We start from the raw sequence: 22,584 nt of genomic DNA, 5'->3' as shown, positions 1-22,584 counted from the left end.
AGGTTAACACTTGCCTGCCTACACCTATTCAAATTGATAGTACACTATAGACGCTTTCAAGTTCAAATCTTGACGTTTTCCAATTCGAATTTGGTGCTTTAAGAGTGCACTCTGAGGACTGCTGCCATCTACTGAGTAGTAAGACACTTAAATCCTCTTTGGTTTGTTATTATGCATGCCGCGATTTTTTAAAGCATTAATGGTGTCATGCGACTGGTGTTCCGATGATACGGAGATGGTGTCGGCATTGCATGCTACGGCACTGCGGAAACGCCACATTTTTGCTATCTGGACGATTCTAATGTGACTTTTGGATGACATTAGCAGCCCTGACTCAGAGGGCAACTTTTCGTCATCAGATTTCAGCACCGAAAATGACAGTGTGTCAAACCAGCCCAGAACCTGGTACCCCTGTTCCAACACAAGCCCCCAGAAAGTGCAAAAGTATCAAAACTGTAAATTGAGCAAATAACAAAAAAGAGCAGAAAAGCAATGTTTTTTTTAATGCATGTGTGGCTAAACTATGTTTCAAGGAACAGGAGATTTGCACTGATAGTTATATGTACAAAATGTGTATCTTAAATTTTTCTGTTTGTTTTTGTGTGTGAGCAGCACTGACATTTTTCCTTATTGTTCTATTTGTCCCAAATCTTTTCTTTACAGCTTTTCGTTCTCTTTTTATTTAAAAAAAAAAAAAACTACCGTTTGAAACAATTACCACTGCAAATGAAATTTACTTTTCTAGAATTCGATGCCATACGTTAAACATTTTTTGCGAACGGGAAAACATTGTTTGCTTGACTACCCAAAGATCACTACTTTTCCTGTGTGGGCAGGAAAGTCTTACGAATGAAGAAGAAATATAGGAAGATGGGGGAAGGTTACGAGCCAACGCTAAACCACCACTAAGATGGGCCACCGCCGAAAAAGTGTGAAGGCTAGTGAGCAAAGGATAGGTGGGTGGACTTTATTGGGAGAGGCATTCATCCTGCCTCTGGCCCACCTCCACGGGCCCAAATTTTAGGCACTGGCCTATGAATACATACGAGCACCTAAATGAGGCTTTTGGAGAACCGCCTGCCCTTTAGTGAACTATGATATGAGGCATTTGGTAGTTTTCAGATTTTCCTGGCTACAACGGAGCAAGGGCGCCTTCCTCGTCTGGAGTGGTGCCCCCACTTTTGTGCACCCACCTGCCGTCGTCCACTTGGTCGTCCCCTCCCTCCTGCGCCTCTTTGGGAGGGTCCCAGATGTGCAGCTGCCGACGCCAAATGCGAATCTGGGCATCCCAGGATCGGCGGCTGTACTTGAGGAAGCGGTTTGGAGTGCGCGGATGGTGCTTCGCCCGCCGGTCCCTGCGCACACAATCCCCATTTTACAGCTCATTTACAACTCACTTTACAGCTCATTAAACTTTGGTGACACCAGTGGCAAGGAACCATTTCGAATGCCCATTTCAAACACCAAAGTTTAATGAGCTGTAAAATTACCGTATTCCAATATAAGATGAGGTTTTTTCTCCAAAATACGTAGTCTCAAAGTCATACCCCACCTTATATTTGAAGCTCAATATATAAATGGTGATTTTTTTTTACTCTAAACTGCACCCTTGCCTTATAATTGTGACTGCGCTGTAATTGAATAAATACGGTAGTTCCAAGTGGAGCAACGAAAAACTGCTTCTCTTATTCCACTCACCAGGGTCCATAGTATAGGAAAGATAAAGATTAGTTTTATGGCCAACACTGTTCAGTCCATTGTTCCTCCAAAAATGAAATTATCTCCAATTACCTTGGGAACTAATTGACTGCCTCAAAAAATAATGGCATATTTAAAACCAGTGGGGAAAAAGCAGCAAGACTGACAAGTTTCAGAGTTGACTGAAAAATTAAAAGAAAGTGTTCAACCATCTGTTCAACCATCAACCATTCAACTGTTCAACAATCAACTTTAATTCAACCATCACAGCAGTGTGGCGCTACCCCTCGCTACCGGAGCGGAGCGGACCGCCAAAAACGGTCAGCTAAAACTTGCTAATAGAGAGTTTTCAAGATGTTTTCAAGATGCTTTCATGACGTGACCTCAAATGCACTTGCCACTACACTGCCCCCAAAGATAAGTTTGCACTGGCATGTTGTTCCATTAAATAATTTTTTTTTCTGAATTTGCTCTTTATCAATAGGTGTAAACTGTTATACCTATACACAGGTTTTTTAAAAAGCTGCAATAGATGTATGATAAACAAGGCAGTCCTGTATGAAGCTTTCTTACGGTTCTTAGCAGACATGCATTAATAAATGACAATTCTCTCAGCTCAATTACTAGAGTTGCACAGTCGGGGCACATGTTTATCGTTAAAAAATTCCTAATGCAGACAGCTCCCAATGTTTGCTCTAAAAAAATTTCACAGATGCACAATGTAGAGGACGTGCACTCCAGGCACCTCCATGCGCGTAAGCTGCACTGCGCTTGGGTGGTTCGGGTTATTCCACTCTATGGAAAAGGGGTTTTCCATTTTCCTTAATAAACACTCGAGTCCCAGCTACCAATGAGTGCGGTCACATTCCTTGTTGCTTGTCCAACGAGACATGGTGTCAGAAGTGGGATACGTGAGAGAGACATCGACCGACATCATCGGATGTCAGCAATGCCCGAAGACTGCTCAGAAAGGCAAACCATGTGGGCTGCTTCATTCATCTTTCCGACATCACAGTGCTGATAAGAGCATTGCTGCAAAAGAGCTCATGGCTTTGGGGACCGCGCCAGCAAGCTGCTTTCAACAAGCTCAAAAACTTGCTCAGTTCCAAGGTCTCCATGGCTAAATATGACCCATCATACCTCATGGTTGTGTCAGCCGACACAGTTCATGCGGTCTTGAAGCTGCATTGCTCCAAGATCGGGAGAACGGTGGGAGGTTGCTTATGCTTTGCGATATCTAACAGATACTGAAAGCCACTACAGTCAAAGGGAAAAGAAAGCTTTGGCTGTAATGTGGGCTGTTGAGCAATTCAAACAGTTTCTGAGGGGCATTGTGTTCAAGTCGAAATGGATCATCATCCTTCAGTCACACTCCTGGGATCAGCAGGAATGGACATGATTCTGCCTAGAACCCAGCGCTTGCGAATGCGTCTCATGCGCTATCAGTTGACTGTTCTCTATGTCCCGGGATTGCCACGGCAGACACACTGTCAAGGGGTCCTATTCAGGAACACGATCCTGAGCGAAGCCGACGACACAGACTCAAACGAGTAATTCCTCGGTGAAGTCGTGACAGCAGCTACTAATGTCACGTCCTCCTGCATGGATGCATTACACAAGCACCAAGCGCAAGACAATCTGTTCTGGGCTACTCTGCTTCTGTGAGAAAGGATGGCCAGAAAACATCTCAAAGGTCCCAGCTCACCTACGGGAGCACTGGAACGAAAGAGGCAACATCACAGTGCGCAATGGCTTCATGCTCAAAGATCGCAGCATTATTATTGTAAGCCTGATGCGCCACAAGGTACAAGCAGAGTGGTCGAGCACTCAGAGTGGTCGAAACATGGCCTATGGACTCCGAACTACAATTTGAGCTAGTAATCCTGCAGTGTTTACAAATCACTTCAGTGTCCTTTTAAGTGGTCTTCGATAAAGGAAAGTGCGCTGTCGATTTATAGCGAATCTAGATAGTCACGTGGAAGAGAGGCGAGCTGTCGAAACTTTTTCCAGTCAGCAGACCCCATCCTCCATCGTGGTACACTGTTCTGCCCATGTGCCGACACTACCTTTTCTTTTAGCACGATTGGAAAGTGGTCGCTTCCATAAGGGTCATCCAGGACGTGCCAGTCCAATAGTGGGAAGAGAGTAGCGGTGCAGAGACCTAAGTCAACTCATGAGGATGTTTTGTGCGTGGGACTAAAGTATGTGGGCTTCTTTTTGTTCAATATGCAAGCTCCAGTGGAGACTAGTAATTTTTCTATCATTCTCCCTCTTGAATCGTAGTTTTCGCATCCCCAGATGATGGGCATTGTAGTCTCCTGCTATTATGTACAGCTCTGGGAGCTGGTCCACTAGATTTTCAAACTCAGCTTTCTGTAGTCACTTGTCTGGAGGAATGTAAATGGAGCATATTGTTATTAGTCGCTGCAGCTATATAACTCTCACAGCTACAGCCTCTAGTTCAGTCCCGAGTTCAACTTCTTTAGCTGTTTTGCCTGTCCTTTCTGTATGTGATGTACTCGGGTAAAAAGTCTGTGTTTGCTGCTTAAGCGGGTTTCTTGAAGACACACTGCCAGAGGTGCATGCTCCCAGAGCAACTTTTTAACATCGTCCAAGTTTTTTAGAAGCAACTGTAGTTCCACTGCAGACACTACAAACAGCCATTGCTAGTATTGAGACGCTTGTTACTGAAGACAGGCTCAGCTTGTTAGCTGCCAGAGCCTTTTCCAGCAGGAGACACCTTAGGGAACTCTGCTTTTTTTATCAGTTCCTGGAGTCCGTACGCTGCACGGGTTTGTGGTTATCCTTCGGTGTGACTGACGCAGAGGATGGCTCACTTGTGTCCATAGCCTCCACAGAAGGCTTCTTTGTTGACGGTTTAAGACCTGGGGCCTTGGCAGGCCTTCGGTTCTCCTGCGAGGTTACGACCGTCTCAGTGATGTTAGTCAGCTGTGCAGACCGCGAGGCTGCAGCTGACACGTTGGCTGTTTTCAGGTCATCATTTCCTTGAGGTGCAGCAGATGGAGCTGTTTGCACCTGGGGGGCTGAAGATGTCTCCTCAGGCCCTCTCAACGAGGTCCCTGATTGGACAGTTGCCGCACGTGGCGCCACGTCGGCGTATGCTACCTTATGCGTGATAGCAAGACGCCTGCGTGCTTCGGGGTAAGAGATATTTTCTTTTACTTTCAGCGCGATGATTTCTTTCTCTTTTCCACTGCTGGCATGAGCGTGAGTATGTAGCATGGTCACCGCTGCAGTTGACGCAGTGTGGTGGGGCAGTACAGCTTCCCGACGCATGGTCGGCTTTGCTGCATCTTGCACACATCTGCTTACCCCTGCAGCTCTGTGATCCGTGGCCGAACTTCTGACATGTATAGCACCGGCGCGAGTTGGGGATGTAAGGTCTGACTCGGATTTTCACATAGCCAGCTTCTACGGTCTCCGGGAGAACCGTTGTGCCAAAGGTGAGAACAATTTGCTTGGTGGGGATTTTTTTGTTTTCGCGGCGGATGACTATCCGCTGAACTTCGATGACATTTTGCTCGCGGAAGCCTTCAAGGAGTTCATTTTGAGTGAGGCCTAAGAGGTCTGCTTCACTGAAAACACCACGCACGGTGTTCACGGAGCGGTGAGGACTAACAGTAGCAGCGATGACACCAATTTTGCCAACTTTGAGGAGCTTGTCACATCGAGTTTTATCTTTGCTTGTCACATCGAGTTTTATCTGTAACTTCAATCAGCAGGTTGCCATCCGACATTTTTTAGGCCTTGTAGCCAGCCCCAATGAGGTTCGACAGACACTTGGACACAAGAAATGGTGATATTTTTCTCATTGTCGTGTTCTCATTTTCCAAGTTCATCACGTGAAAGCGTAGATAACACTCTTGCCTCTTTGAAGGAAAAAAAAATCAAAGGTAGTTGCCTTGGTGCGCCCCTTTTTAAGAGAGTGATTCACGGAAAAGGGATTTGAAGATGCCATACAACAAGTATGTGTTCGGTGGCAAGGCCGGTCGCCCACCACCGAGCCCAACAAGGGAATGTGACTTTTTCCGCACACGCTAACAGTACCTTGTCACTATAACCCTATGCTTGAAATCAAGAGTGATGCCTTTGCACAGGGTTAACCCTTCCTGCCTGGAGAAGCATGGAAGCAAAGAAGGAAGGACAGGACAGAGTTGTGAGAGAGAGAGAGAGAGAGAGAGAGAGAGAGAGAGAGAGAGAGAGAGAGAGAGAGAGAGAGAGAGAGAGAGAGAGAGAGAGAGAGAGAGAGAGAGAGAGAGAGAGAGAGAGGGGACAGGAAAAGGCAACTGGCTGATTTCCCCAGGGCGGGTCAACCCTGGGGTACCGTCTGAAGGAAGCACGGGCCAAAGTGGCGTGCTGCCGCCACCAGGCGACCGTAAAGGATGCCCTTTTCCCTGGACACGGCAAAGCCAGGTCCAACCCACATGGGCTCGGGGTCCACGGTGTCGCCACTACTGTCACCTTGAACACACAAGGTGCCCCAGTGGGGCGTTTTACCCGACGAGTATAGGCGTGGCTCAGCAGCTAACAGCGAAGCAATAATGGTTGCACGAAATTCCAAACCTCTTTTCGTGCAAGTTTTAAACACAACTGCAATATAAATAAATTAGGAAAAAAACACACGACGCAAAACACATGGCATGTGCGCCGTCTTCTCGTAGGCAGCCGTGGGAAAATCCGCCGACTGCGCCCACTCAATTCCCGAGTGTAACGCCACTTCCGGCGGGCCATAACGGCCGCCCTTTTTCTTCAGTTTCGGTTTAAAAATAGCATTTTTGATCTTTTACAATGCAACGACGCATATTTGGGCCTTGAAATTTTACAGGTAGCACTTTTTAACGTAATACTACCAGAAAATAGTGCATTTAAGGAGCCGAAAATTTTGTCGCAGTTGGCCTTTAACCATCGGCATGCCACCCATCAACTTCGCCCACTCTCTCAAGTGTGAGTGCAGGATAAGTTGTGCGCAGCGAAGGTACTTAGACCAGCAAATTGACCGTGCTTATATGCCATTGCAGCACCAGCAGGCACCATTCAGTGCAGCCGTCGGCATTTGGTGCCATACAACCGTGCAAGCATATCTGATGACCTTACGGCTGACAGTTCAAGCACAGACAAAACGTCACCATGACGGTTGAGAACTCTGCGAATCTAGAAGGAGACCTAACCTCAAATCAACGCTCCGAAGAGCCAGAAGCAACGACTGCAACGGCAGCAATGTGGCCATCAGGAACACTCGTAACTGACCATTCACGTGGGACAGTGAATTCACTGCCGATATTCACGACTGAGAGGTCAAGTGCACCTCCATGCACCACTTCATCGGAAAGGGGATTTTTGTTTTTCCGAATAAACACTCGAGTTGTGGCTACTGATCGGTGTGGTCCCATTCCTTGTCGCTCATCCATCGAGACACAACACTGGATATTTTTTAGCATTTTTTGCACCAAAATGAAGCAAAGCAACACGCATAAGACACCTACAGAAAGCAGCGGTATCCAGTGGGCAACCCTTTAGGTGAAATGTTATGCAGCTCCAACTGCCCAAAAGGTAATCCAGACCAAACATCCTATTTTGAAAACCTAATTTTCATTACTGTATCAAGCAGCTAAAAATTATAGCTGAAAACAAATGTAATACTCTAAGCAAGGGCTTTAGTCACAGAAATCCCAATGTTTTAAACCACTGGGCTGTGTCAGGGGTGGCTATGGTCAACCAAGATCAGCAGTTATATATGAAAGTTTTTTTACTTGTTCCGTGCTGTGGTGCATCAGAAGGTGTGAGCGTAAATAAGAGAGAAAGGCAAGGGCACCCACAGATCTGTTCCGCTCTCTCCCAGTCACTTGTAAGCGCCATGACTCGAAGAGTATCCTCGAGTGGGTCACTTAAAGGGACCCTGCAACACTTGCTATCGACTACTCAGAATGTATTTTAAGGTAAAATCTATTGTCCAAGCAATCTTCTCCCAAAAGAATTAGGAAAATCCGTTCACTATCCGTTCACATTTTTCAAGATGGCGCCGCCGGAGTGTGTGTGCGGAAAATGCTCCGAGTCGATTGTCGGCCGCCAACAATATATCGAGTGCTGCAAATGCAACATGCACTTCCACTGCAAATGCGTTAACGTCGTCGGCAACGCCTACGATGAGTTGATGACGACCGGCGTGAGTGCATATGTGTGCAAAGCGTGCGAACGAGCATCGGAACGAGACGCCGCCTCGATGGCCACCAAACATACCGCCAGCTTCGAAGTGGCGCGACCCAACACCGGCGACGAAGCTGCACCCGTATTGCCGAACGGCGAATTTGCGTCGATGATACAACAGTTGTGTTTGAAGATTGACAGCCTTACGGCCGAGGTCGGTGAATTGCGAGCCGACAACGCGTCGCTCCGGCAACAAACTGAGCGAACGACCGAGCTGCTACGCAAGCTACAAGTGAACTCCGCAGCCGACTTTGCCTCATTGCAGCTCCATCTTTCTTGAAACTCGGAGCTTCTACGCACAGCGGTGAGCGTGAATCGTGTGGACCCACAGGGTCTAGCCGGCACACAATTTTATTCGACTGTGCTGAAGTCGGATGACAAACAAAGCGTGCCAACCGCCCCACGAAAGTATGCGGCGACTGACAAGAGGGAAGGCGCGGCGCCTCCCTTGTCGACCAGGCCCTCGCAGTTTCCAGGTGCTAATCGAACGGCCTCTAAACACGAGGCACCTCCGCCAGAGTCAGCTGAGGCCCCCGAAGACGACGACGGCTTCCGGCTTCAGCGCCGAAGACGTGCTAGGCCTAATGTCGGCCGCAGCTCAAAGTCGACTCTCGCGGCGGTCGTGCGACCCCCGCGACAACGTGCACTCTTCGTGACGCGCCTGGCTCCCGGCACCACGACAGTGGACTTGACTTCGTCGTTGAAAGACCTCTTAAACGGCGTTGAAGTGACGTGCACCCAGCTACCATCTCGGCATCCCAGCTACTCTTCGTTTCATGTCGCGATCGAGGAGCAACATTTCGACGGCATCAACACGCCCGAGGCATGGCCCGAAGGCTGTCTCTTTCGCCCTTTCTTCGGAACGCTGCATGGCCGGCAGGATGTACTGCAGAAAGACACTTCTAAATAAGCATGTCGGACCCTACTTGCACCATCTATTACCAGAATGTCCGCGGCCTACGAACGAAGGCCGATGCATTTTACTCTAATGTAGCCACCACCAACTATCCCATTATATGCCTCACGGAAACGTGGCTGGACGATTCCTGCGCAAGTGCTCAATTTTTCACACCTGGTTACACAGTCTTCCGCCGTGACCGCAATTATGCCGCGACTAAGCAAAAAAGAGGAGGGGGTGTGCTAATCGCGGTGGACAGCTCGCTTAACGTGCGCCGTAGAGGTGATCTAGAGCTTTACGAGGAAAGTGTTTGGATTGAGGTATCCGCCAGAAATGGCGCCAGCTATTTACTGGGAAATTATTATTTTCCACCTCTTTATGATGCTACCAAATTCATCAACCATTTTCAGAGCCTTGAGCAAATTGTAGACTTTTCAAAATATAATGTCCGCATTTGTGGTGATTTTAACCTGCCTGGGATGGATTGGGCAGCTACAGGTGTTCACGAGGTTGCTGCTGCGTCACGCCCGAAAGCATCTTTTATGTTAGACTTCATCATGTTTCATGGCCTATATCAAAAAAACACTTGCCCAAACCACCAGGGAAAATTTCTTGACGTCATACTAACATCCTCTCCTGATGATTGTGTCCAGAGGGCATGTGCTCCACTAACACGGGTAGATAGTTATCATCCTCCTTTAGAGATAGTGTTTTCATTGAAAGTGGTGAGGCACGTTCCTCGTGCACAAACTAAGTTTCAATTTGACCGTGGGGACTACCTCGGCCTGTATGTGTTCCTAAGGGACTACGACTGGTCAGACGTGCTCAGCGACCACTGTGCAGAATCGGCCACGGCCAAATTGACTGCTGCACTACAAGACGCAATGGCCAGGTTCATCCCGCAACGCACTTCCCGTCCATCCATGTATCCGGCTTGGTTCTCTCAAGAGCTGCGACAGTGTCTCGAGCGAAAGGCACACCTGCACCACCTTCATAAAGTATCAGGCTGCCCAACAGCGTATAAAATGTTCAGCGATTGTAGAAGACAGGCCAAGCAGCTGTTGAAACGGGACAGGCAAGCCTACATTGACAGAGTTGAAACATCTTTGAGGCAGGACCCCAAACAGTTCTGGAGGTTCATGCACAGTTATGGCTCACGATCATCTAAAATTTCAACGATCCACACAGCTGCAGGCAAGGCATGTACCAACGCAACAGAAATTGCCAACCTGTTGGCTAGCCACTTCAGCTCCAGTTTTTCAGCTGGTAATACTGGCAACACTGACTATGCAGATAAGACCTTACAGGCAGACTGCCTGGCGGCAACGCCAGTGACAGAGACGGAAATTCGCGAAGCCCTTAGAAAAATGAAGGCCAAAAAATCATGTGGCCACGACGGCATCCCTAGCTTCATTGTTAAGGGCTGCGGACCGATACTTACACCCTTATTGAGACACATCTTCAACCTCTGTATAAAATCTGGAGTCTTTCCAACCACTTGGAAACACTCAATTGTTGCACCCATATTTAAGTCTGGCGACCCTTCCCTTGTGGTCAATTATCGACCTGTGTCACTGATTTGCTCTCTGTCCAAAGTTCTGGAGCTTATTTTGTACAGCCGTCTCTACTCTTACTTCTCCCAGAAGCTGTGTACACAACAACATGGCTTTATTCCTCATCGTTCACCTGTGACAAATCTGTGTGCTTTTCTTAGCAAAGTGGTCCCTGCAGTGCATTCAAGACACCAAATTGATGTAATCTACTTTGATTTGTCAAAGGCATTCGACACTGTGTCACACTCCTTGCTGTTACAGAAACTGGACAACTATGGAATATGTAAGATGTACTTGATGCTTTTTGAAAGTTACTTGTCTAACCGTACAAACGTTGTGCGAGTTTCGGGCTGTTTCTCTGGTGAATTTCGCTCAACTTCTGGAGTGCCTCAGGGAAGCAACCTGGGCCCCTTGTTGTTCTTGATTTTTATCAATGACTTGGCTGAGCGCATGCAACACTCTGAAATGCTCCTCTTTGCTGATGACATTAAGATCTTTCGGCCTATAGACAGGGCTAGCGAGTGCTCTCTTCTACAAGATGACATCAACACCGTGTCAGCATGGTGTTCAGCAAACATGCTTCGCATCAACCCATCAAAGACCAATGTGATATCATACCATCGTCGACAGGTGCCGATTCAATTTTTGTATAAGTTGCATGGGGGTTCCATTACTCGAGCGTCAACAGTGCGGGACTTGGGTGTGCACATTGACTCATCACTAAGTTTTAAACACCACATTGAAAAAACAGCCAGCGATGCAATGAAATCCCTTGGACTCGTAACACGTGTCACGAAAGAGTTCACTGATCCTACCTGCTATTTGTCCCTGTTTCGGGCTATTGTACGTTCCCGGCTAGAGTACTGCTCGGTTGTATGGAACTCTGTTCCTCAATACTTGTCACTGTCTCTGGAACGAGTCCAGATGAGATTTGTTAGAATCTATTATGATCGTTACCTTTTCAGGAAAATATATTACACGTATGACAGAATACTCGACCACACTGGATTAAGCAGACTGAGTGACAGAAGAACACTCCTCGATATGTGCTTTCTTCACAAGCTCATTCATGGAGCTGTTGACTCTGCCGATTTGCTAACTTCCATCAATTTTCATGTCCCCACACGATGCCGTTCCTCGCCGCTATTTTATCCTGACGTCAATCATAAAAGTCCTGTCCAGAGAATGCAACTCCTTTACAACTCACTTGAAGTGCCTGATCTGAGTATCTTTGATCGTTACAGCACTTTTGTGCAAGCTGTTAAAAATTCATCTAAAGCCTGAGTGTGTACTTATGTGTTGTAAAATCAGGCGAGTCAGCCATGTAATGCTTGTTCCATTGAGGTTATTTTCATTTCTCATGCTCTTTTTTCGCTATGGTACACATCTTCTGAGTGTGTTCTGAGTGTCTTCTTTTGCGTTGTAGAATCGTGTGAGTCAGCCTCATAATGTTTGATCCATTGATGTTATTTTTACTATACTCTTTTTTCCCCATTGTACACATCTCCCTTTTCTATCCTTTCCCTTGTTTCTTCTGTGCACCACGCTGAAGGCGTCATGCTGTTTGTGGGCACTTATCTAAATAAATAAATAAATAAAAAATCACTGAAACTACGCGCGATGAGAAATCGCGCATAATTGTTCCTTCTCAACTCGACTGCTGACAACGCCACAAAAGCTGCGCGCTCTCTCTTGGAGAGGGGGGAGGCTCGTGACTCTTTCTTCGGCGGCCTTCGAAATTTGACAGGCCGGGGAGTTTTCCCCTTTTCTCCAAAACGTGGAGGGGTCTATTTCTGGTTTGGTGCCCTATCAGCCTGATGGGCACCAACGTCCTACCAGCCTGAGCGCGCAAGAGCGCGCTCAGGCTGGATGGGTGTTTTTGAAGCAATAAACATTTGTCGTCATGGAATCTTGCTGAATGGGGAGTACAAAGTTCGTCAGTCAAACCCCATGCACACTCAAAACACAAAAAATGTCAAAACTGTTCGTACAGGCTCAGGCATAGAAGAGGTCGGTACACAGCGCCGACAACGGCAGATCGTCACAGGAAATGAGAGAAATAAGCCGCGAAACTCACCAGCGACAGCCAATAGGCAGCCATGGCCTCAATGGCGTTGTTTAGGCCACGCCAGGGGGCGCATAATGAGGAAAACTGAAGGGAGCGCGGTTGGTTTTTCCGCATCTTTCACAGCGATTTGGCGCCCTCACCGCTTCACGTGCACGTGTAATATTTGGCTCAGGTATTCCTGGCAGTGTAATGTAAACGTCGCGCAGGTTTGCTTGCACTGCTCAAAGAGTGTTGAAGGGTCCCTTTAGGTTCCCACACAATCAGACAGAGTTCTGTGAAAGATGTTCACATTCAAAAAATAATCATGTAAAAGTTACAAAAAAACACAGTTAATCTTTGTAAACCAGAACAAAGATAGGCCAGAACAGAAAAAGTAGGCTAAGTACTTAGATAGCTAGAAGAAATTAAAGCCAGTCACACCTAAACTCAAGGTGAAGGCTCTAGACAATATGAAAGTGTTAGCAATACCTTAAATGACAGCAAAATGCAGCACGTAAAAAAGGAACCCGCACCACACACACCTCTTTCACAAGCAGCATGCAAGCCCCCACATGCACACAAACATTTGACCGTACTTGTTCCCCCAGTTTATTGCAAATGCGGTGGAAAAAGTGGTGCTTAGAGTGACCAAGCTTGCACCGCTGCAAAGAACACTGCTTCGAGCAAGCTTGTCATTGCGGGCGGGCACCTACCGAGGAACAGCCTTCAAGTAGCGCTCGTAGCCCTCGGTGGCCTTGCCATACTCGATCTGTTTGTGGCGCCTGCTCAGCACCTCGGGATCCCGCTCAACGACCCGGGGGAAGGGGGGTTTCCTGCGAGGGCATTGTTTCACTCCGTGTCAGCACACCGGAAAAAATCAGTACGAAAATACGTCAATGAGGCAGCATTGCGACATGAAAAATAGATAAGCAATGTTACAGGGTACTTCAGAAACAAGCCCACGTTTATTCCTTAAAATAAACAAATGAATAATAATAATAAAAAAAAACGACGCAGGCGCTACCTTAGCAAGACAAACTGGTGAGCAGTTTACGGTACCTTCTAATTATCTAGCTTTGGATCAGTTGCAAAGTGCAAATTTTTCAAGCCAAGCTTGTACTGACGGACTTGTGTTGTGTAAGCTTGTGATAAAGGTATTAAAAAATAAAAGAAGCCTCAAATTAAATAAATAAATAAAAGTTGTGGTTGGAATCAAACCTGGGTACTTTGCGTTGCATTATGAAGCTGATGGCTATCTGATCGTGCCATTTCGACACAGAATTCAGATGCAAAGAAAGCGTTGGAGGTGACCTTTGCGCTGCATCATTGCCACGGAAACCGCAATGCTAGGCCACACTGCAGACTCCTGCAGAGTCCCTATTTACCGCAGCGCCGTTGGCATAGATGCTGCCTTGATAGGCCACATTACATGCCAAGAGATTAGCGGCTGATTGGAAAGTTGCTGAGGAGACACGCCAGCGGAAGAGAATCTGCATGTGATGAGGTGACTTTATCTGGTGTGTGTGTGTGCGCGCGTGCATGTGTGGTTTTCTTCTAAGATCGGGTCCAGTGGGTTGGGTGGGATTTGGTTAAAGTTGGGGTTGGCTGGGTATGGGTTTTGGTTGATTGGGGATGGCATTGGGGTTCTGAGTTTCAGTCTGGTTTATACTGACTGGTGACGAGCTTTGTGTGCACCCCTGTTCTCCTTACAGGAGGAATCGGTTAGTTTTTTTTTAGCGAAGGTGTCAAGATGGTGTTGCAAGGCTAAGATGGTTCCCGAATTTCATTTAAAAAAATTAGCCTCATAAAAAGGCTTATAAGAGAAACCATGGTCAACTATGATGGGGCAACCCAAAGTTGGGGTCACCTTGTAGCCCTTCTTGGCCTGTGTGCTAACTCAGAACCTATATATGCGAATAATGCGACATCTGCCAATGAGGCTACATTGTTGTCAACAGTGCGCACACTGAGGGCGCCTAACTCGCCGTGAAGAGGGTCCTGAAAGGGACACTGAAGTGATTTGTAAACATTGCGAGACTACTAGCGCAAATTGTAGCCTGGAGTCCATAGGCCATGTTTCGACCACTCTGAGCACGTTTACGCGAATTTATTTAGTAAAAAAATCAATTCGAAAATGCTGTCCTCTCTGCACCCTCGCCTATTTTCTGTGGCATTTTCGTGTGACGTCAGGAGGAGATGAGCTGGCAAACGGCTGCGCTACTGCACGGCTCGCCGATGGGTCGTCGCAATTCGCTCGCTCAGTTGAAACTAAGCCACGGCACGTTTCTGAATGGAAGAATGTGCCTTTCCTTACTTTGTTAGTTTGTACACTGTACCAAGCTCCAAGTCCGGGTCCCTCCACACAAGCGCACATGCGACGCTTCGCTGACTTTACGCTAGTAGGAAAATCTAAGGCCACTTGAAGGTGGGAGAAGAGTCAGCGAAGTCAATATTGGTACTAAGGAAAAAAAATCAACTGAAACTTTTACCGTACAGCGCAAAACTAGAGAGCAGGAAGCACTTTTTTTGCGCTGGGTGAACAAGCACAGCGGTCAGCAGCATGACCACACATCTGCGAACTCTTTTCCGTCTAAGAAATGCAATTGCTAGACGTGAGATATTGTGGAAGTTTGGGGGACGCCTACTACACGAGCGCTATACATCAAATAGCCACCAAAAGTACTTGAAATAATAAAAAAAAAGTGTAAACTGATTGTACATTATATACCTTATATACCATTGTCGGCAGGGCTGGCTCGTGGCCGAGTGGTCTGAAGCGCTACGATAATTGTTTTTCAAGTCGCAAGTTTGAATCCCCGAGGATATATGCTTTTTTTTTTTGCAAGTTGATTTTTTTCGTTTTCAGTCAATGTTTTCTGAACTGAGTTCACGATTTTTGGGCCGTAACGTTCACTGCTTCACGAGCGAGTTTGAAGAACGCACGCAGACTGACACCAACGCGCTAGTGAGTTCTCGTTGCCGTGCTGTTGCCACAAGCACCGACTGCTTGCGGGCAGTGGGCACAGGCCAGAATCAGCAAACCCTTGGCCTGGTGCAAACACGCTTTTTACAATACAGGCATGAGTGAGGCAAGCTCCGAATATGCGGTAAAAGCGGAAACCCTTGGCCTGGTGCGAACACGCTTTTTACAATTCAGGCATGAGTGACGCGGAGGGCGTTCATCCACTGCGTAGGCCTCGGCTAGTGATCTCCACGATTCCAAGCCGTCCTGGGAGGCTTATCTTAGGCATTTTACAGCCGACAACATGGCAGAAGCGCGGCACGACGATAACTGAGATATCGAGAATGCCCATCCAACGATGCCGTCGGATGTCAAGCATGTTGTTTTACAGAACCGAAACCGAAACTTTTCGGCTTCCTTGTAGCTCGTAAACGTGTTCATGCATAGTGAAGAAAGCAAATCCCCCAAACCGCTTAAGAATCCAATTGTCATGCAAGCCCAAGCCAAAAAGGGGGGTCTTCCCATGAACCCCCACGACGACATGGCTTACCAGGTGCAGTTTCCTCTCTAGTATACGAAGAAACTCTATGGTTTATCCCTCTAAACTAGACTTAGTCACCATACTAACATTCGTTTTAGGCATTTTTCATGGAGACGCCATCACTGATGTCACGAAACACACGATATAGTGGGAGAACTAATATTTTGGCCTAAATGTTTAATTTATTGTTTGCTGCCGCACAAGCGCTGGGGGCACTATAAAACACCAACTCTTTCATATAAAACAAACTCGGGGGTGCAAGCGGGCTTGAGCCTTTTGGAGCAGCTAGGTAAGCAGGAATAATGCTGTTCTGGTTCCGCTTTGGAGCAGTAAAAAGGTAGCGTTGGAACAGCTTTGGAGCCCCAAAAGGTGAAGTTTGGAGCAGTGCAAGTCTCTTTGAGAGCAGATTTCTAGAGCCAAATGTCACTTATTTGCAGTTTTTCATTTCTGGCAAGCGCGCACACACACTCACACACACACACAAAAAAAAGAACACACCAATGGCGTTTACTCAACGTTCGATCAATACAGAGCAGACCACTTTTTCGACAAGTTAGAAAAATATACATTCCCAGAATTAAAGCGTTACAGATGACGGAGCAATTTCCAAGAAAAAAACAAGATAAGCAATGCTTTAAACAGCTGCACCTAACTAGACTTTAGACAAGTGAAAATAACACCATTACAGCCATGAGAAACAACCAAGAAACGACCAGAGCTAGGCGAAATGGTCTAGCTTGAACCTAAGACAGAAAGTTTACCTTCATTCTATAGAATACCTACAAGACTTAAAAAAAAAAAAAAAAAAAAACAGAGGAAGAAATTAAGAGGAAAAGAAACTAAGACAAAACCAGAAATAATCTGAACTAAATCTGAGAAAAAGATGTCAAAGAAAACAGAAGACACCCTAGCATATTATTCGCATTATTGACGAAGTAATACACATATTTCTAAGCAAAAATACTGTACAACTGCGTCATGTTTATTCAAATTGCGAACGTACCAGTGTTTATCAACCAAACACGCGGGCTTGCCGGAGGAAAAATGGGGGACAAGACGTGCCTCCCCCCAGTCACCACCCCCCGGAAGGAACAGGGGCAGTGTTGGGCAAGACACCTATGGAGCTGATTACCTGCAGATAGTTGCCAGCTTAACAAAAACTCCCTTCTGGCATGTGCCAAGGCATCATCTGTTATCTCATCCTGGTAGACAGGGCAGGTTGGCATCTAAATTTTGGAATGGCAAGCGCACTCTTGATAAGATAAAATGGTGAGGGTCCGACGGAACCATGAAAAACTATTTTAATTTTGTATTTTTACACTAAGCCGAAAGATTACAATGATGGCTAATGCTGACACATGCATCTCGGGCCAAAGTTTGCGCATCACTTCCAAGTCCCGTGAAACCACGCCGCCATTTGGAGACCAGGAAATTATTACGAGTAACTCCAAGCTCCCAGCATCCTTTAGGGAGATCACCAGAGCGCACAGCGTCATGAATGACAGCTGAACGAACGAGTGCCTACTGCTCCATGCTCAATGCGACTGGCATTGACCATCACCCCACAGTTTCCTCACATCTTGTGGCACCGCTTGGGAGCAGTTACAGCGCCATTCTGCCTTTTGGAGTAGGATGTAGCAAGAAAAGTGGATTGGAGCGGCGTGGAGCAAATGGAGCAGCACTTCCACCCCTGCAAACTTGTAATTCTGTCCTCATGGCCCTTTTAAGGACATTTTCACCGAAAACTAGAGAAAAATTGCTCTATACATCACAGGTAACCTGCCAAATGTGCTATTACCCACAGTTGCCGCAGAGTGCATAAAGAACATGCAGCAATTGGATAAAACATTTGGTGTGCCATAGCATCTGTAAGCACTGTCCTGCACGGAGCCGATTTATGTGGCCTGAGCTTAGATGTTCAGTGCAGAGCTACTCACCTGTTCTCACCAAAAGTGCTCTTCCGCTTCTCCACTCGTTCACGGTTCTCTCTGCAGCAAGCAAGAGCATGGGCAGAGTTTGAATCGAAGACGTGGAACACAGGAGGCATGAATCACCACACCACCGCAAGCACTCGTTTCTAGATGTTATCTAAATGGCATGACAAATGCTAGGACAACTGATTCTGTGAGAGGTCCATTGTAAATCAAGCGCCAAAGAGCCAATTGTGGTGCTGAACGCCCTCTCACTTTTTGTTTGCCTTTGTGTTCACTCATGTGCCAAACATCCAGCGTTGTTAAGCAACACACAGGATCGCATGGCTTCTAATCTGTATGCCCCCCCCCCCCCCCCCCCCCCCTTCAGAAAGAAAGCTGGTGGATGTTCAAACTAGTGACACCTATGTAACATCTGCATTCATAGTACCAGCATGCACATGCATATGAAAGAAAGCAAGCCACAGCAGGCCTCAAAACTGCCTGCAGCATACCTGTTGTCCACAATGTCAGCCCAAGACCTCTCAAGCCGCTGATGTAGATCGTAATAGTCACCAACTTCCTTCCTAGAAAACGAAGGTCCAGGAATAGAAAAAAAGAGAGGAAAAAAAAAAAAAAAAAAAGAAACTAGAATACAACATGATATGAATGCACACATTTTTTAGCAAGGCTTATTCTTTCTAAACTAAAGATGAAAAGCAGAATAAAACTGGTGGCATTTTTTTTTGTATTTAAGCATACAAGCACCAGAGTTCGTGTGAATAATTCACTAATGACTTCAACTCGAAAAATGCTGAGCAAAGTTCATTTTAAGGTAATTTGCATGGAGTTCCGCCCTCAGCCAAATTTTCAGTGGCAGGTTTAGCACTTGTACAAATTAATGGTGATATAAAACAGCTTGTAACAAAATGAAATCACTGAAATAGAATATATACTCATCTAGTTAATCACCCCCTAAAAATTTTTTCAGTAAAAAAATAAAACAATTGACAAAATGCAAACCCAGCTTATGCCCACTGTGGTTGGCTGTAAAATCTGTGCAAGCAATGCACCTAAAATTAGGTTTACCAAAGCAACTTCCCCTATTACCAAATGCCAATAAATGGTAGAACGCAAGGCTCAACATACGTTATACAATCAACCTGCTAATCCGGCTACGATACAATTTCGAAGGTTGCAACATTGCCAGGCCCCGCCAAGAACGCAGCATAACATAGTCCCCTTCCTGGACACTCAGAGGGAGCTGCGGCTAGATAAAATTGTGTGTCCACCCTACATTTGTGCTAGCAGAATGCCAGATTCTAATTCCAGAGACTGCCAGGTAATTCCGGACACTTAAGTGGTTTGCCCTCTTAGCAAGTACTCACCAGGCTTGACTCACATCAGCACAAATGAATAAAAGTAGTCCTTGCCTTCAAAAACACTAGGCTGATGTGTTTCAATGTCCGCAGTATTACAAATGTTGCATTTGCACGTTTGCCTAAGTTCCGTGCGAGCAGTGGCTTATTGTCTTTCATTCGTTCCTCGCCAGCTTAACAGGCTTCCGTCCCACTACAGCTGCTAATTACACTGAATAATCTAGCACGTGAGGGGAAACCTCACCTCCTTAGGCCAACAGTAACCTGTTTGTTTACTCACCCGTCCCTCACGGGGAGAAGCATGACTCGCCACTATCTCACATGAGTAGTACAGAAGGGCGCAACAGAGGTATGGCCAAATGTTTACCTCGCGTTTTTCAACAAGCTTTGTCAAACTGCAAGCATTTTTTTTATGATGACAGTGCTGAGTTACTAGCTGCTGCCACTTTTGCTTTGTAAGCATGTGCATTGCCAGTAATTAAAAGTTAAGGAGTCATTTATTCATAAACGCAGCAATTTACACCTGCTATTTCTGGAGGTTGATGATCACGAGAACATCGGCTGAGGTTCTGTTCTTAAAAATGCCATCATGGAAAATCCGCTGTTCGACCCAAGTGTGGCAAGTTAGGGCCTATCCAGCTTCAATCACTGTTGAAATGCAGCGAGAAGCCTTTCCCCCACTTTCCATCCTGTGCTGTCTCAATCCATTCCTTGCCCCTAAATTTCGTCCCTTCACCGAGTTCCCCGATCTTCCCCAATTCTAGTCCCATCTCTCTATGTCTATATCCAGTTACCCTGATAGTCCATCGATTGTCACTTTGCATGGCTCTTCTGCCTCCTAGTTTGAGCTAGATATCTTCCCTTCACCCAAGACATTCATTTCTTATTGAAATGTTACTCCTATCACTGAGATTAACAGCGCAAAAGAACAGGACAACAGAGGAGTAGACTAACACAGTCTACTACTACTCTGTTGTTTCGCGATGTTAATCTCAGCAATATGTACCAACTGGCCTGCCTACAGTCCGTGTTGCAGTTTACTCCTATCATTTTTTTTCCACGGCTTGCAGGGCTGACCCAAGTGCTCTTTCCGGGTAGTGCCACGGCTGGTTTACAGGTGGTCATTACTCGGGTGTGCTTGTGGAATGAACACCGTGACCATACAAATTCTATGTCAAATATCTTTCATGGTTACGACCAGCAGTGACAGCTTGTCCATGATAGTTGTATTCATCCACCTCCTCCAGGATTTCGTTACCTAAACAAAAGGGGGGGCCTTTTTGCATGTCTGTGACATTGCTTTCAATTTCTTCATTATTACCTTTCACCCTACAGCTGAGCTTTCATTCTTCCTGCAACATTCTTTGGAGTTCATATCCCGACTCATTGAACAAGACAATGTCATCTGTAAATCACAAGTCACTCAGATATTCTCCCAATCAAGTTTTCTAATTTTGGAGAGATGGTGTCCCTTTGTCCGACGCCCTACCTTATAGACAAAGGTTCTCTTCTTGTGCCTGTGTCCTCCAGAGCTCTCTCTACGCAAGGCTCCCCTGCTTCCTGTTCTTTCAGTGCTTCCATTACAGCAGCAGTGTTAGCTGAATCAAATACTTTTCAGCAATACGTAAATCCCATGTAAAGGGGTTCGTTGTACTCGGCAAATTTCTCAGTCATATGGTTGATGGCATACATGTGATCTATTGTTGAACACCCTAAGCCTTGCCTGTTCCCATGATTGTTGTGAATCTAGGGTGTCAATTATGTGGTTAATTGCTACCTTATAAAACAAGTGGCATACAACTGAGTAAGCCTATGGGTCTGTAATTATCTCCCTTCCTGTGAATTATAAGCCTCTCCTTTTCGGTTTTGGACTCCTTGGAACTGCTCCAAAGCAGCTCCGTGCGTTATTCGCCTATACAATTTCTACTGGGAGAGCCACAGTGTTGGAGGGCCAAGAAGCTGCTCTCAACAAGCAAATAAGAGACAGAGTTGGGTTGTTGTTTGTCCAGGATAGTGGCGCCTTTCAGCCTCAAGCTGTCTCTAGAATAATCCGCAGCTATTCCGCCCTCTCCTACGGCTTTCTTCTCCCCGTCCCCTTGAGCCCATTTTTCATCTAGTAGTATCTACGTACTGTTGAAACCTCGCGAACCAAGCCCGTCCTTTCACTGCTAATTCCTGGCCTGGCCTTATAGTGCACGCATGTTCATAGAACCTTTTTGTTGCAATGCATACCGCAATCCACCTCTGCCCATATAAAAGGAAGATAAGGAGATGACAGTTGATAACATTCTGTGACAGCAAGCAAGAACCTTGGACAAAGGGGACAAATATATGGCACCGAGAGATACAAAGGTGAACATGCCTCGACAACGTAGGACGAGGTGGTGCCTCAAGTGTTCGAATGAACCGCAAACTACAGCTACTACAAAAAATGCCCCAAAACGCTCACCGTGAGAGCAGCGTGATTACGTCATTTGCGTATTTTTATGTATCTCTGTAGTGTACAAAAGTTCAAAGTAGCTGGAGTAACTTTGGTTGAGACCTCTTCCGAAACCGTCTCTTCGAATTTGGCCTGCACCACAGTCTCTCACTAGCTTACGCATGGACTCCCTGAACCATAAAAATTCATATTAATGTACACTCCGTTGAAACTATGCCCTGAAGCCACGGAGGCCCCGAAACCAGTTCAAGCGCAGGTGCCATCACTGTGCAGAATAGGCGCTCATCTGCGCCTCTATTCTTCACAGTGCAGAAAAAGCCGTGAACTCATCCTGAAATCGCAAATTGAGAAGGCGAGCGCAGCATTGCCTGAAGCAACAAGTCGAAGACTAAGATCGACCGGGCGCCAAGTTTTAGTGTAACAATAGTGTAGCAAAACGGTCTGTCGCGGCACTTCAAGAATATTTTCGACAAGTCAGCGCGGAACGAGCAGAGGACGCTTAAAGGAGAAAATGGACAGGAAGTCCGGCCCTTTTGTGTGCTTGCCTCCACGCTGACCTTACTTAAGATGCTCACAGCAGCAGGATGCCACACGGTCAAAAACATGGCCATGGCCACGTTAGAAACACTCAGTTTCATTAAATAAGTACTGCAATTTACATACCGTTGGATCTCGGGACTCGGCACATTGACGGCCTCCATAGTCAACCTCTAGCTACGCCTCGCGCTCCTGACTCAATAAACAGATACCACTGCTTATCTCGCCAGACAACTTTTTAAAGGCTTTACTGCGAAAACGCGGGTTAAAAACTTCCTTATAAACACCGTGATTCCGCCGAAAAGTGCGCCTTCCGACACAACCGTGGACGACGCAACACCACTGCAGCCTCCAACCGGCACCAGATGTTTCGCGCCAGACAATTTGGCGCGAA

At 46.4% G+C, this 22,584-nt stretch overlaps 1 protein-coding gene and 1 long non-coding RNA gene across 2 annotated transcripts in view; one reads left to right on the top strand and one right to left on the bottom strand.

Moving 5' to 3' along the window:
• LOC144156234 (uncharacterized) overlaps nt 1-1,247 on the top strand; it is a 7,182-nt gene extending 5,935 nt beyond the window's left edge. The window contains exon 3 of the long non-coding RNA XR_013319726.1: nt 1,116-1,247. This is a non-coding gene — a long non-coding RNA (uncharacterized LOC144156234). The remainder of the gene's footprint in view (nt 1-1,115) is intronic.
• Slbp (Stem-loop binding protein) overlaps nt 1-22,584 on the bottom strand; it is a 23,462-nt gene extending 878 nt beyond the window's left edge. The window contains exons 1-5 of the mRNA XM_077688138.1: nt 22,317-22,584; nt 18,350-18,421; nt 17,862-17,912; nt 13,135-13,254; nt 1,194-1,355 (exon numbers count right to left, since the gene is read on the bottom strand). Coding sequence (XP_077544264.1) covers nt 1,194-1,355; nt 13,135-13,254; nt 17,862-17,912; nt 18,350-18,421; nt 22,317-22,354 — 443 coding nt within the window. The 5' untranslated portion in view covers nt 22,355-22,584. The remainder of the gene's footprint in view (nt 1-1,193; nt 1,356-13,134; nt 13,255-17,861; nt 17,913-18,349; nt 18,422-22,316) is intronic.

This window comes from Haemaphysalis longicornis, unplaced genomic scaffold (genome assembly GCF_048455015.1).
Source record: "Haemaphysalis longicornis isolate Haplotype H1 unplaced genomic scaffold, Haemaphysalis longicornis Haplotype H1 scaffold_1, whole genome shotgun sequence".
NCBI classification, from domain to species: domain Eukaryota; kingdom Metazoa; phylum Arthropoda; class Arachnida; order Ixodida; family Ixodidae; genus Haemaphysalis; species Haemaphysalis longicornis.
This window is presented reverse-complemented; position numbering and strand designations above follow the sequence as displayed.